Source organism: Phialemonium atrogriseum (assembly GCF_030411735.1).
Source record: "Phialemonium atrogriseum strain 8032-3 unplaced genomic scaffold QBC33scaffold_17, whole genome shotgun sequence".
Taxonomy (NCBI): Eukaryota; Fungi; Ascomycota; class Sordariomycetes; order Cephalothecales; family Cephalothecaceae; genus Phialemonium; species Phialemonium atrogriseum.
Genome location: NW_026848154.1, coordinates 634,937 through 648,578, shown reverse-complemented (window position 1 = coordinate 648,578; position 13,642 = coordinate 634,937). Strand labels below are relative to the sequence as shown.

Below are 13,642 nucleotides of genomic sequence, written 5' to 3'. Positions count from 1 at the left end.
CGGGAAAACTCCACCAATGGAAGAGCCCTTCGCTCTGTTTGACTAACCCGGGAACGAACCATGCACTCTTTACACCCCTGGAGGCATAGTTGACGGGAAAATCTTCGATTGAACCAAGTCTCTCTGAATTGATGCATCAGTAGCTTGCAGCTAAAATTATCTCCATGTCGTTCTTCTACGTCTGTTCAAAGGTCCCTATGGATAATTACTGAATGTAACACGGGGAGTTTCGTTGAACTCTCCAACTCCCAGCTTCAGCTTCCGTTGCTCGACTCTCAGATACCATTGGGGATGCCGTTTGTCAGCACCTTCTTCTTCACATCTACGACCTTTTGTTGCCGCAACATGACCTGGCGCGCCGCCTGCATGCCAATCTGGACAGCGCCGTCAATCCAGCCACGCCAACCATCCGACCAGTCTGCGCTGGCGAACAAGATATTTCCGTGGGGTCGCTGGAGGGCAGAGAGATATTTTGTCGTGAAATTCGGTGGCAGGTAGCACCAAGTACCCTTGGAAAACTCGTCGTTGTTCCAATCATGGGAAACCTAGGCAACGTGATCAGTAATGAAATATTAGACAAAGACAGAGGGCGTTGGGCCCCGGGTTAGCTTACAATGCGGTTAACAATGACTTCGTTCTGCTTCTCCTTGGGCAAGAGGTGGATAATCGCAGACTTGACAGCTTGGACATCATCTAGAGAGATGCCCAGTGGGGTTTTCGGGTCGGGCCCAAAGCACACCAGATGGGAGTTATCCGCAGGGGTTAGCCGATCTCCGAAGGCCGAGACCATGCCTTTTCCGGGGATGCCCAAAGAGCCCCACGAGAGGTAGTCCGGGCCATTGATGTCCATATGGACTTTGTTGCACTTGTTGACGGAACCCTGCTGCGCAGCCTCGAGCTTGTCTGCGGGAAGCGGCGGGCTGAACTCGACCGACGACAAGACGTTGAGCGGGACAGTGCAGATAACAGACCTCGCCTTCCACGTCTGCCCATCCCTAGTGGTTACAGTGACAACGTTGCCCGCGTCCTCAATTCTCTGGACGGGAGTCTTGAAGCTGTAAGAGAGGTTGCCAGTGGAGAGGGCGTGCTCGAAGATTCGCCGATGCAGCTCGCTGTTACCACTCCGCAATCTCGTGTGAAGGGCAATGTCGTTCAACCCCGTCGGTGTGTGTGACCCCAGAGACCACCAACGAAGGGTGTCTAGAAGCCCCATCTTGTCCAGGGAGTTGCCACCCATCTGTACCAGCTGGGCCTCGAGGACGCTCAGCTCTTCTGCCGATAGTTGGTCGCGGATCTGGTCCAGCCGGTCCTTGCACGAGAGTTTGTCCCACTCGGCCATGAGCTCTGGCGATTGATCGGTGCGGAAGGCGTACTTCCACGAGTGTCTAAGATCGTCTCCGTCGATGTTGCAGAAGGCACGAAAGACCCGTCCGCATATGTCAACCTGCCAGAAGAGCCAGAATGAGTTTACCATGCCAGCTTTGAAGAAACGTGAATCTCTGGAACCTTACCTCCTCATCGTGTGACATATTGCGCTGTTCGCTTCCTGTCGTGGCAGTGAAGTAGTCTTCTTTACCGCCCGGGTTCTGAGTAACAACCCAGTCGTTGTGCAGCCCGTACAGCGACACCTCGCGATAGATGTGGGGCATGTGCCAATGGATCCAAGTCCCGCCCATCTCGTAGTTGAACCCATTGATAGTGGCATGCCAAGTTCGGCCTCCGAGCCTGTCGCGGGCCTCGAGCAGTAGCGTCTTCTTGCCTGTGGGCGTACCAAATTAGTGATCGTGTCAGCTCAAAGAGGCCAGCGCGCCCAAAGCTTATTACCTTGTGTAGCCAGATCTCGAGAGGCTACTAGCCCCGCATATCCAGCCCCGATGACAATCACATCCTGGATGTCGTCCTGTGGCTGAGCGGAGTGTGTCGGAGGCACGACAACGCCAATCGTGGGAAGACCTTCACGGCGGCCTGCGGAGGGTGTCCAGGTGAAGCCATCCGTGGAGTAAACCATGTTGTCGACGGTAGTTTAAGGCGTATGATAATATCCTTCGGTTGTTCGAGATTGTCGGGAAGATGCCCCAAACACATTTCGTTACGGACCTTGAGTGCGTAGTCGCTCCCAGTCTTATGTCTCGATTTCTCTAGTCCCTGGTAAAGGAGAGTGGGCCCGGGCAAGGGGGGTCCTGGTGGCTGAATCTACCAGCCTGTCAGCCCACTATGGGGCCACAATAGCATCCGCCAGGCGTGGAGAGGGCAGTCGCCTGCCTGCTCGAGGTGCCAATATCCCGTCCACCTTCTTGAACTTGCGGGTCCAGGGGCTGAACCGGAATGGGTGGAGCTGTCTTGGTGGAGCGGGCTTTAGTGGGACAGGCGAGAGCTAAGAACGGAAAAATAGGGCCAATCAGAGCTGGCCTATGCACGCCCTGATAGGATAAGTGTAACCGGAAGGATTATGCACAAACCGAGTCCATCCATTCACTCGGATATAGCGATCTAATAGGAGAGTGGGGTTTCATGAGGGGTTGAAGGTGGCAGTTTACCTCCGTCCACCTCCGTCCTGTCGGCCAGGGCGCAATAATCCAGTGTTGAACTCGACGGGATTCCATGGGTTGGCTCGATATGTCTCACGCCAATATCTCTGCTATACACGGCCCATACAGGAGGAAAGTTACTCTGGCTTGTGATTCCTGCCGTAAACGAAGGGTAAGTTGGCAATGCGGGGGTAAGCTTGGTTATAATACCAGGCAAACTGGTGTGCTGACGCATGCCAAAACTCAAGGTTAAATGCAGTGGAACTCAACCCTGCGTGCTGTGCTCCGAGTACGGGAGGCAATGCGAGTTCGATAGTAGAAACCAAGGGCGTCGCGGCCCCAGGCCACGACAATCTACCAGCCAGGCCCCAAGAGTCACCCATCAGCTGGCACCTCGACGTCTCTCTGCTGAACCAGCGCGTATTTCGCCCCCTAGGCCTGGAGTGGGGGAAGTGTGGCAGCATCAAGATCCCGCGGTCGTAGAAGAAGTCCAGCGGTGCGATGTCGACGACGCTGACCCCCTGGCCGTGGATGAGGATGAGGATGACATGCCTGATCCGTCAGTGTGGAGGCCTGGCTTGGAGAACCTGTTCTATGGCAACAACTCCATCTCAAACACGTATGGTAACATGCACAACAGCGGGCTTCATCTTACACTGTTTGCTGACCCAAAGTCTCGCAGCCTGCCCGCGTTAGACATGAACCTCATGTGCCATCTCATCGAAATCTTTTGCACAAGAGAGAACACGCAACTTAAAGCCTTACTTCCTACGGCGCAAATACAACAGCAGCTGTCCCAGGGCACCATGTCTCGGGGCTTAATACTGGCGGTATGTGCTTCAAGCATGAGGTTTTCTGTGCACAAAGTTGCAAAAGGGCATCACGCTCGCGGCTTTGCTCAGTCACTAGCACGCGAAGCGCGGAAGTGCATTCACGGTTGCAGTGCTATTGCCTGGCAACAAGTTGACAGCATCAAGACCATCTGTGTCCTTGTCGACTACGAGGCCAGCAGAGCTCATGGGCGGCAAGCGTGGATAGATATTGGTTAGCATACGATAACCCCTATCCTAGATCGGACTGCATGTCAGTGGTAACTGATAATTCGAAGCAATGGGCCGAAGCCTGGTGCAGCTAGCGAAGTTGGGACGCGACCTCGACGCGGAACAGAGGCAAATGCTGAGCATTGCCGATCACTATCTTGCCATCACACAAGTTTCCCACTGCCTCGGCCATCGCGACCTCCAACCGTCAAGTAACCGATCAGCCAAGAGACAGAAATTGGAGCCCCAGTGTTTACCATGCCCCGAAGGTTGCCCACACTTACTGGAGTTACTCGAGGTCCTTGCTAGCATCCACCAACTCTGCTTGACGCCCTTACAAGAGCAGAGACCCCTCCCTTGGAGTGCCAGTTCGGAGTTTCGGGAGCTGCAGGATGAGCTGGAAGAGTATCTCCTCCGTCACCCCAACACGTTCCGCTTCGGTCCGAACTCCCCATCAAGCCACTCGAGACAAGGGGATCTGGATGCTTCCGTCTCGTCACTCATCTGGCACTGTTGTGTCATTGTTCTCAACCGGACGTTTCTTCCGATACCACAGAGGTCCAAGACAACGAGTGACGGCCAAGAGCCCTCGATTCGGTGTGTCGAGTTCCCTGGCGCGCCGTCGCTCTTCTTAAAGGAGAGGATTCACCGATGCGAGTCTAGCGCGGATGCGATATGCGACATCACACAGGAGGTCATAAAAAACGGGGGGTTCTACACTGTAATATGGCCAACGCCTCTCGATCAACTATGGATATCTGCTGATTTGGTTTTTTCCCACAGCATGCTCTGCTTGTCGGATTTGCTTGCACGCAAAGTGCGTTGGTATCTATCAACCGTCTCCACCGGTCCTCAAAGCCATACGATAATCGCATTGTTGAGAATCTAAAGGTTGCATTCATCGTGCTGGGTGCTGTCAAAACCTTTTATGCCCCAGCAAGGGTCTGGGTAAGTTTATGCCCCCCAGAACGCCTTCCGACTTTGCGAGCTTCCTGACAAATCGCAACCTGGTGTTGCGGTGACTTCAGTTAGACGTTCTTTTCCAGGCCCACGACATCAATACTCGACTCTGCCATGTATCGGAGACAACAGATATGGCATTTAACAGCTACTTCAGCCGATTTCTCGATATTGAGGAGCCGCCCTTCATGCCGCTGGATCCAAAGGAGGGCGATACACTCCGGGATGAGGCGGGGGCTGGCGAGTCCAATAGCACGGCAGAGAAACGAAATGAAGCGCTCGTTAACGGTCAAGGCTGTGACCAGACCGCTCCCACGGAGAAGCCCCCAGCATGGCTTCAAGCTTACGCAGGCCATCTCTCGGGAGATATCGACACGGATGAAGACTTGGACGGTGTTGACCAAGGGTCACCTACCACAGCAGTGCAAACGGAGCCAGTACAAACAGGTGCCATGGACCGTGCGATCCCGATTCCCGCCATAGTCCAAAGGCAGAACCAGGAGACCATGGACATGGATCCTGGGGGTCCAGAGTCATCTGTGCACGTGGCTGGGGCGATCCTTACTTCCATGTCGGGCAGAACACCGAACCCACCTTCACAACCAGGAGACTCAGTGTCTGGGGATTTACGAGGCTCTTTCACAGGAGATGCTAACGATCCATTCTCAGGACTCTTCTGCCAGTTGCCTGCATTTGCCGACTTTGCAGGACTGGATTCGGAGACGCAGATATTTCCTGCGCTGGGCTCAATCATTGGGGATTCGGAAATGTGGTCTGATGTATTTACTCACAGTATGCTGAAGTGATTTCCGTCATTGTAACGGATGTTGGATGGATTCTTTTTGTTAAAAGAAGAATAGAGAAGGAAAGAAGAAGGAAAGGAGAAGGAAAAGAGCAGGGGAAAAACACACACCCCCCCCCCCAAAAAAAAAAAAAAAACCCCAAAAAACCACCAGGCTGGTGCTCTGTAATCACTCCGCATCGCGCTACCATTTCAATCCCGACCTTTGCCCCGCCCCGCACCTTGATATATGCATAGACAGGGTTCCCCTCACGATTAGTGTATAACCTCGGTACCCCTGTATGTTTGCAGGACGACAAGGTCACATCATCCCACCACCACCCCTTTTCTCGTATCCCCCGCCCACATCCTTCTCGCTGGTGTCTACGACGTAACCCACCTGTGTAGACATTCTCCTTTTGACAACTATCGCGGACGAAGAGAAGATTAGCTACTACCCGGACATCACACCGGCACTCAGCAATTAATACCATCAATCGCAATTGTGAGCGGTATTAATTAGTTTATTTCCATGGAGCGGAATCTGCCCCGAGCGGAGCGACAGAACGTCGAGGGAGTATGTTGGACGTGCCTAGATAATAACTGGCAATGTGACGGGTGCCTGCCTCGTACGTGTTCGTTAGATCCTGGTTGATCCGACATGAAGCTGATCATCCGACTCTTCATCTTAGGCTGCAATGCCTGCACACAAAGAGAAGTGAGGTGCCGCGGATATGGTGTGCGTCTGCAGTGGCCAACAGGGGTTGCAGGCCAGAAGACAAGGCTGTGGAGACGGCAAGGCAGAAGATCCTCGGACGCAAACTCTCCGGCAGACACGGACCGCGATGTCGCACTTCCGGGGGCCATATCGGCTCTCGGTCTCCCAGCAGAGGAGAGCTTCTTCATGCAACATTATCTCCGTATGTCGTCATTGATCGCGTCGTCTACGCCGTGTGCGTCATAAAACTTCTCACTTACACTTGCCAATCAGAGAATATTGCCAGGATAGCTCTCGCCATCGACTACGACGGGAACGGATACCGTTCTCTGCTGCCTATGGCCGTGCAAGAACCTGCACTATTGAATGCTGCTCTCGCAGTTGCCGCTTCCCACCACAGCCGTTGGCAACACACGGCTGATAAGACGTCTCGCAAGTACCTCCGCGCCGCCGCGAAAGCTCTTCGGGACAGGTTTTCGACCCCGGATCTCGTCCATAGCCAAGTTACCCTGGCCTCGATGTTGCTCTTGGTGTCTTTCGAGGTACGTCGCTGATCATTAACTAATCTTGGTACCAAACGGTCACTGAAACCACACCCACCGTCAGGTGTTTTCAGGCTCGAACCGGTGGCAGGGACACTATGATGCAATACGTGGCTGGATCCGATCTCGTGGCGATTGTTCTGACCTCGACCCGTTTCTCAAAACCTGGGTCTGCTTGCTTGACACCCAGAGCGCCTTGAATCTCGGCCAGCCGGCGATGCAAGAGCTGGAGTCCTGGCTGGACATTACGACGGATGTGGCTGGCCAAGAGCAATGCGTAGATGCTCTATTTGGCTGTTCGTCCAGGCTACCGAAGCTGATGGTGAGTCTATTAATACCCGTGATCTTTGGAATGGGCATGCTGACCTAGATCCAAGTGGGCGGCGTCTCGGTTATACGCATCCTCCAAGGATAACCAGATAACCTTGGATGAACTACGGAACCAAGCGGAAGCCCTGCAGAATGAGATTCGATCAACGGTCATCATCCTCGATTCCCAACCCCTGGTCGGCATCTCCTGTCACAGCACCGCACAGCCATTCGCCACCGTGGGCATGGGTCAGGAGGAGCTGCGACAGCGAATGGTGGCCACTGCAGAGATCTTCCGCCACGCCTCGCACATCTACGTGTACCGAATTATGCACGGCCCGGAGGAGGCCCTGACGGAGGAAATGCAAGCATCTCTCAACACCGCCCAGGATCTGCTTACCATGGTGCCCGACGCGCTGGGCCCGGGCGCGAATCTCGGTTGGTGTTTGGTGGTGCTCGGGGCCGAGCTGGACGGCACACACGAGCGGGACTACATCCGGTCGAGACTGGATGGGCTGCATCTCCTGGGTATCCATAACACGAAGAATGGCCAGAAGATCCTGGAGGAGGTCTGGACCCATCGAGACCTCGTCACCCAGGGGCAGGCCCTGCCAGAACGGTGGCAGGACACCATGCAACGTATAGGTCAATCGCAAATATTGGTCTAGCAAGCAAGCTCACGTAACCCCACTGAGCTGCGTATTAACTTGCTAACTACTACTACTACCGAGAGAAGCCCGGACACAACTTCAGGCTTAGCTGTTGGCCGACCGACGAATTAACGGACACACGCAGCTCATTTCCCCTTCCACGCCATCTCCATCAGCCCCTCGATCCGCATCGGCGCCGCAGTCTTGCCGGCGAAATGCTCGACCAAATCCAGATGGTCGGGCAGCCTCGAGAAGTCGTATGCGCCCAGAGCCACGGACGCCTCCAGGTCCGCTGTCAGAGCCCTGAGCTGCTCCAACCCTCCAGGGAAGTGCTCGGCAATGGGGACGTTCCTCGGTAGGACCGCGTTCTTGTGGTCCAGCAGGTCAGCAATCGGCTGGTACGTCACCGCGAGCTTGCGACCCAGATTCTTCTCGGCCAGGATCACCAGCTCGTTTGGCGCGGCGGTGCTCGACGCCGTCGTCATGACCCGCGGCCACTTGTCCAGCTCGAGGGCAAGGGCTGTGTACCGCGCGACGTCCTTGGTGTAGGACATGGCCATCCGGGCCTCGCCGTCTCCCGGCAAGGCCGCGACTCCGTTTGTGGGGTCGGTGAAGACGCACAGCTCCCGCAGGTGCGTCGAGATGTTGGGCATGCCGAAATAGTCCATGAACATGCCCGGGTATATATACGTGAACTCGAGGCTCGTCCGCTCCAGCTCGCGCCGCGCAACAGTGTGGAATCGCTTGTCGGGATATGGCAGCACGTCGTCGCCTTGGTCGTAGTCGATGTTGAATTCGGAGGGGATGAATCGCTTGACGCAAGCTGCCTGCTCGGCGGCTCGGATGAGAGTCAACTGCGAGTTGCTGGCGGCTTGGAAGTCGAGCGCGAAGGTGCAGATGACGGTGTGGACTTTGTGTTGCGTCAGGAGCTCGGCCACGGCCGCCTCCGAGCTGTAGTCTGTCTGGATAATGGGGAGATATGTCTTGTTTGTCAATGGGGAGACACGGGTCGGGTAGTCCTCGGGGACCTATGATATCACACTGTTAGGATTGGCGAGGAGGATAGACAGAACGAGATTGGCATCATGAAAGGAAACCTACTTTGCGTGACATGACGTAGACCTCATATTTGCCGGTCTCGTGAAGGGCATCGGTGATGAGCCTTCCCATGTCGCCGAGACCACCGGCGACTACGACGACAGACATATTTGCGGTAATTAGTCAAAGTCCGAGGAGATACTGGTATAACCTGGCTATTCCACATTGATGCAGCAAGCTTGAGGATGCACACAAGCTCTGCAAAAGAGCTGGGAAGATTGCTGATAAGGGATGACTGGCCGAGTGGCACTCGGCCCTAAATTAGACTAGCCTCCATGCCACCCGACGATGGCCAAACTCGGGAAATATCAGGGGATTATCTTCCCATTGGTGGTGAAATGGACCCATTCGAGGATCAAACCTGGGACACTGCAAGGTCTATCTATGCAATCCGCCAAGGACCACTTGTTTAAATCCAGTACTGACTGCCAGAACCTGCTTTGAGAGCACCCTTTGTCCCAGACATAATATCATGAAACTTTAGATCCTACTCTGACCCTTAATTACCATCTATTATCACCCTCCCAGCACAAACGGTGACAACTCGATTTGAAGAAGAGACCAAAAACACACCAAAAATGTCGCCCCGACCCATCCACCGCATCACCCTATTCAAGATCCCCTCTGAAGAGGACCAGGCCCGCCTCATCGACATTTACCGCACGTTGCCGGCCCGCGCCCTCAAGGACGGCAAGCCGTACATCCTATCGGCGACAGTGGGGCCATCATACGACGATGTGCGCAACCAGGGCTATACGCTAGCAGCCCTCTCTGTGTTTCACTCGGTCGAGGACATGAAGTACTACGACGATGAGTGTGCGGCACACGCGGAGCTGAAGAAGGTCGCTAAGACGCTGCATCACGGGGCTATGATGGTGTATTTTCAGAATGCGCTTTAATATGCAAGCGGTAGCCAACTGGGAGAGCTGGTAGAGGAGAATAGATCGTGGGTTGGGGTTTGTGTTCTTCCTGGGGACTCCACTAGGTTGTCATGGTTTTCTCCTCAATGACACCAAATTTACATGTACCTATGGTGATCAGTCAGGCTGGCTACTTCAATATCACCGCTCTACCAATGGTCTCAACGGTCACCGTTTTGGAGATTGTGCTGTACACCAAGCTAAAACTAACCCTCTATGAGAACGGGATCGCCTCAAGAATCTGACCCGAACACTCCCCAAATCCAACGAGCCCCCCTTCCTCCGTGCCACAGAGGCCAGAGATGGTAACGGTATCCCCATCACACAAAAACATCCTCTCCTCACCACCATCAAGCTTGATTTTCTGCTTCCCGCCGAGATTCTGCTCCAACAAACTGCCGCGTGACCGCTCGTCCGTCCCGCTAATGGTACCGCTGCCAAGCAGATCGCCCGGCCGCATGGGGCAGCCTCCGACGGTGTGGTGCGCTACCATCTGAGCAAACGACCAGATCAGGTTCTTCCCACTTGTCCGCGTGACGGTTGTGGTCGCTCCCTGAGCCGTGGTTAGATCAACCTGTAGCTGGATGTCGTACTGATTCTGCTTCCGCGTCTCCCGCAGGTACGGCAGGAGCTCGGCATCGTTCTCAATCCCCCCAACTGCGAACGGCTTAAGCGCATCCGGCAGCACAACCCACGGGCTGATAGTGGTGGCAAAATTCTTGGCGTTGAAAGGGCCCAGGGGCACGTATTCCCACGTTTGCAGGTCCCGCGCCGACCAGTCGTTCATCAACACGTACCCGAAAATACTCTGCTCGGCCTCCTCGATAGGCACCGGCTGGCCCAGCGGATTGGCCTTGCATATGAACGCACCGAGCTCTAGTTCAATGTCCAGTCGCCGACAGGGTGAGAAGATGGGCACCTTTGGGTCTGCAGCCGGGTTGACCAAGATCTGGCCCCAGGGGCGGTGGACCGGCGTGCCGGAGACGACGACGGATGAGGCACGGCTGTGGTACGCGACTGGGAGGTGCTTGTAGTTCGGTTGCAACGCATTCTGTGGCCCACGGAAGAGAGAGCCGACGGTGAAGGCATGGTTGATGCCGGCGAAGAAGTCCGTGTAGTCGCCAATCTCCATGGGGAGGTGCATGGTGACGCTCCCCACTGCCACTATGGCGTCTGCCCTGAGCCCTTCGTTGTCACGGAGAACTTGGGGGTGCGGGGTGTCCTCGGCGAAGACGCTCTGGAGATACATCCGGACTTTAGAGTGGATGGGCCTACCCAGAGCCGCAAAGGGGTTCAGCGTCTGCGCCGAGAAGACATGGGTGTGAGGCTTGATTTCGTCCAATCCTGCAAAACCGTTCCGCTCGGCGAACACCTTGAGATCCAGCACATGGGCACCGAGGATCGTTGCAGGTCGGGGGATCAACGCCCCTGGTGTGGAGATGATACCGAAGGGGATGTTTGCAAGGGAGAACGGCGAGGATGGCGCAACAGGGAGCCAGGGTTTGGGACTCATGGTGTCGTCTGGGGCCCGAGAGTATGGTGAGTCTTGATTACTCCTCGTGGTCAGTGTCAAATTTAGAAACTAAAGATCTGTTAAAGGGCACCGTGCTCTCGATCGTATGAGATTAGAGCTGGTCGTCTAACATCCCGTGGCTTATTTCTGCAAACACACAAGAGACCAAGGGTTGAGTGCCTTGTCGCTCCCCGATCTCGGCAATGCGAAGTTGGATGAATGACATCTCGCTTGTCCTCCAAACCCATGTCCATCACTTGATTAAGCCTTGTGCACCGGAGCTTGGCAAGGATTAACTCAGGGAACTTCTTCCCATCTACGCGTACGATCGTTCGTTGATGCTGTGGGGACTAATGATGCCGGGGCTACAAGTGTGGGGTGCCTTCCTTAGCTCAGGAGAGTAGAGGGCTATGACGCGCCTGTCCAATGACATATTGATCCAGCCCTCATACGCGGAACTATCGTTGGTACCAAATGACGATCGATAACATTGTTGCATCTTTTTCCGGAATGCGCTTACCTTCCTTGTCTTGGCAAAGGAAGGATTCCCAATGGAAAGGGGGATGTATGGTCCGCGGACAATTGCGTTGACTAATACCAACCAAGGCTAGCGATCCAGACCTCATGGTGGTTAGATATGTGTGTCATCTATTTTTGTGCCTGCTTTGGGATTTGATTGCCGTGTGTCTTACGGTGGCCTGATTTTGCTGACACTGGATAATCGGAGTATCAGTGGCATGAAGAATCGATCGAGGAAGATCAATACAGCACCGTCACCAATACTGCCTACAAGAGCCCCTCAGATAGCTGCAATTTCTTCTCTATCTTATCAGATCATCGTGATACAATAGCACCGCTACCGCCGTGACGAGCGCATCTACCACTCCCCAGGGCATCTGACACCACTGTGCTGATCATGCCGGTCACTAACTTCTCAACGCCGGAGAAGTACCGGTACCTCAATGGTTTTCAGTCTTACCACGAGTTACGTTACGTTCCCTTTTCGAACACGCCATTGCTTCAGGCCTGAAGTTGCAAATACTGACTGTCCGTTTGAAACAGGAGTGAAGCCATTCCCAGCACTCTCCCCATTGGCGCGAACTCACCCCAGAGACCCAACCACGGCCTCTACGCCGAGAAACTATCGGGCACTTCGTTTGTCGCACCACGCAGCGAGAATCTCCAGACCTGGCTCTACCGCATTCTCCCATCTGCCGCCCACCTCCCTTTTGAACAATACCAAGAATATGAGGTCCCAACAAACATCCACCAGATCCCGGTGCAGCTGCGATGGGACCCTTTCGACCTTGATGATAAAGCCGACTGGGTGCATTCCTTGAAACAGCTCGGCGGTGTTGGGAGCCCTGCGACCAAGTCGGGCCTTGGGATCTTCATCTTTGCGGCTGGCACCTCCATGCCACAGCGACATGCTTTCTATTCAGCCGACGGAGACTTTCTCATTGTTCCCCAGCAGGGCGTCCTCGATATCCAGACCGAATTCGGCCGCATCCTAGCACGCCCTAACGAGATTGTCGTCATCCCAAGAGGGATCAAGTACCGGGTTGACCTCCCTGCTGGCCAAGTGCGAGGGTATATCTTGGAGATCTATGACGGTCACTTCAAGCTCCCCGAGCTCGGCCCCATCGGCTCCAATGGCCTGGCGAATGCGCGGGACTTCCAAGCGCCGGTCGCCGCCTTTGATGACACCGAAGATGGCTCCTCGAGCTGGACCATATTCACGAAGTACAACAATGCCATGTTCACAGCGGCACAAGACCACACACCCTTCGACGTCGTCGGCTGGCATGGCCTCTATTACCCCTACAAGTACGATCTGGGCCGCTTCAACGCCATCGGTAGCACCAGCTTTGACCACCCCGACCCGAGCATCTACACGGTGCTGTGTGCACCCACCGCCGACTTTGTCATATTTCCGCCTCGCTGGCTTGTCCAGGAGGACACCTTCCGGCCCCCCTGGTACCACCGCAACACCATGTCCGAGTTCATGGGCCTCATCATGGGCGAGTACGATGCCAAGTCCGGTGGAGGGTTCCAGGCCGCTGGGGCCAGCCTCCACAACGTCATGAGCGCCCATGGACCCGACGCCGAGACGCACGCCATGGCCAGCGCGGCGGACTTGAAGCCTGTCAAAGTTGGTGAGGGGAGCATGGCGTTCATGTTTGAGAGCCCGCTCATGATTGGCGTGACGGACTGGGGCCTGGAAAAGTGTCGGAAGGTACAGCGGCAGTACAATGCCGATTCTTGGGTTCCCCTGAAGAGGCACTTCAAACGGCCGACAGATGCTACTGGGGAAAAATAAATAAGACGACTTCTTTGTGTATTTCTTGTGTGGCTCAATACCATTCATTAATTATTACCTCACCCCATGAAGACGATGTAATTCGATAAATAATGCTCAAATAATTAATGACAAGATAGAACCTCTCCTGAGCCATCTTCCCAGATTATCATGGTCGCTACTTGCTTTCACGTACAATCAGATAAGATAATCTTTTTCAACATCGCCCACGAGAGCCCAGATCCATTCTAATAGTAATTAGGTAGTTAATACTTAATACGTCT

At 54.6% G+C, this 13,642-nt stretch overlaps 7 protein-coding genes across 7 annotated transcripts; 4 read left to right on the top strand and 3 right to left on the bottom strand.

Moving 5' to 3' along the window:
* Positions 1-145: 145 nt before the first annotated feature.
* QBC33DRAFT_612142 (monoamine oxidase N) lies at positions 146-2,315 on the bottom strand. Its single transcript, XM_060432474.1, has 4 exons — positions 1,825-2,315; positions 1,512-1,759; positions 614-1,444; positions 146-545 (listed from the first exon to the last, which is right to left on the bottom strand). The coding sequence occupies exons 1-4, from the start codon at positions 2,006-2,008 to the stop codon at positions 276-278; spliced, it is 1,533 nt and encodes a 510-aa protein (XP_060282246.1). The 5' UTR covers positions 2,009-2,315; the 3' UTR covers positions 146-275.
* A 244-nt stretch (positions 2,316-2,559) lies between these two features.
* QBC33DRAFT_474960 (uncharacterized protein) lies at positions 2,560-5,401 on the top strand. The gene is made up of 6 exons (XM_060425235.1): positions 2,560-2,700; positions 2,777-3,147; positions 3,211-3,572; positions 3,637-4,289; positions 4,352-4,516; positions 4,597-5,401. Exons 1-6 carry the CDS (start codon positions 2,602-2,604, stop codon positions 5,332-5,334), a joined length of 2,388 nt encoding a protein of 795 aa, XP_060282245.1. The 5' UTR covers positions 2,560-2,601; the 3' UTR covers positions 5,335-5,401.
* A 291-nt stretch (positions 5,402-5,692) lies between these two features.
* Positions 5,693-7,610, top strand: QBC33DRAFT_123605 (fungal-specific transcription factor domain-containing protein). Its single transcript, XM_060422006.1, has 5 exons — positions 5,693-5,938; positions 6,002-6,229; positions 6,301-6,569; positions 6,634-6,891; positions 6,947-7,610. Exons 1-5 carry the CDS (start codon positions 5,842-5,844, stop codon positions 7,544-7,546), a joined length of 1,452 nt encoding a protein of 483 aa, XP_060282244.1. The 5' UTR covers positions 5,693-5,841; the 3' UTR covers positions 7,547-7,610.
* Positions 7,525-8,880, bottom strand: QBC33DRAFT_543178 (uncharacterized protein). The gene is made up of 2 exons (XM_060428349.1): positions 8,630-8,880; positions 7,525-8,556 (listed from the first exon to the last, which is right to left on the bottom strand). The coding sequence occupies exons 1-2, from the start codon at positions 8,732-8,734 to the stop codon at positions 7,675-7,677; spliced, it is 987 nt and encodes a 328-aa protein (XP_060282243.1). The 5' UTR covers positions 8,735-8,880; the 3' UTR covers positions 7,525-7,674.
* Positions 8,881-9,030: 150 nt separating this feature from the next.
* QBC33DRAFT_543177 (uncharacterized protein) lies at positions 9,031-9,655 on the top strand. The gene has a single exon (XM_060428348.1). It carries the CDS (start codon positions 9,205-9,207, stop codon positions 9,523-9,525), a length of 321 nt encoding a protein of 106 aa, XP_060282242.1. The 5' UTR covers positions 9,031-9,204; the 3' UTR covers positions 9,526-9,655.
* Positions 9,656-9,758: 103 nt separating this feature from the next.
* Positions 9,759-11,405, bottom strand: QBC33DRAFT_474954 (uncharacterized protein; the record flags this gene model as incomplete). The annotated part of the gene is made up of 1 exon (XM_060425234.1): positions 9,759-11,405. The coding sequence occupies exon 1, from the start codon at positions 11,057-11,059 to the stop codon at positions 9,761-9,763; it is 1,299 nt and encodes a 432-aa protein (XP_060282241.1). The 5' UTR covers positions 11,060-11,405.
* Positions 11,406-11,861: 456 nt separating this feature from the next.
* QBC33DRAFT_494653 (Homogentisate 1,2-dioxygenase) lies at positions 11,862-13,379 on the top strand (the record flags this gene model as incomplete). Its single annotated transcript, XM_060425530.1, has 2 exons — positions 11,862-12,043; positions 12,122-13,379. Exons 1-2 carry the CDS (start codon positions 11,976-11,978, stop codon positions 13,377-13,379), a joined length of 1,326 nt encoding a protein of 441 aa, XP_060282240.1. The 5' UTR covers positions 11,862-11,975.
* Between the last annotated feature and the right edge of the window lie 263 nt (positions 13,380-13,642).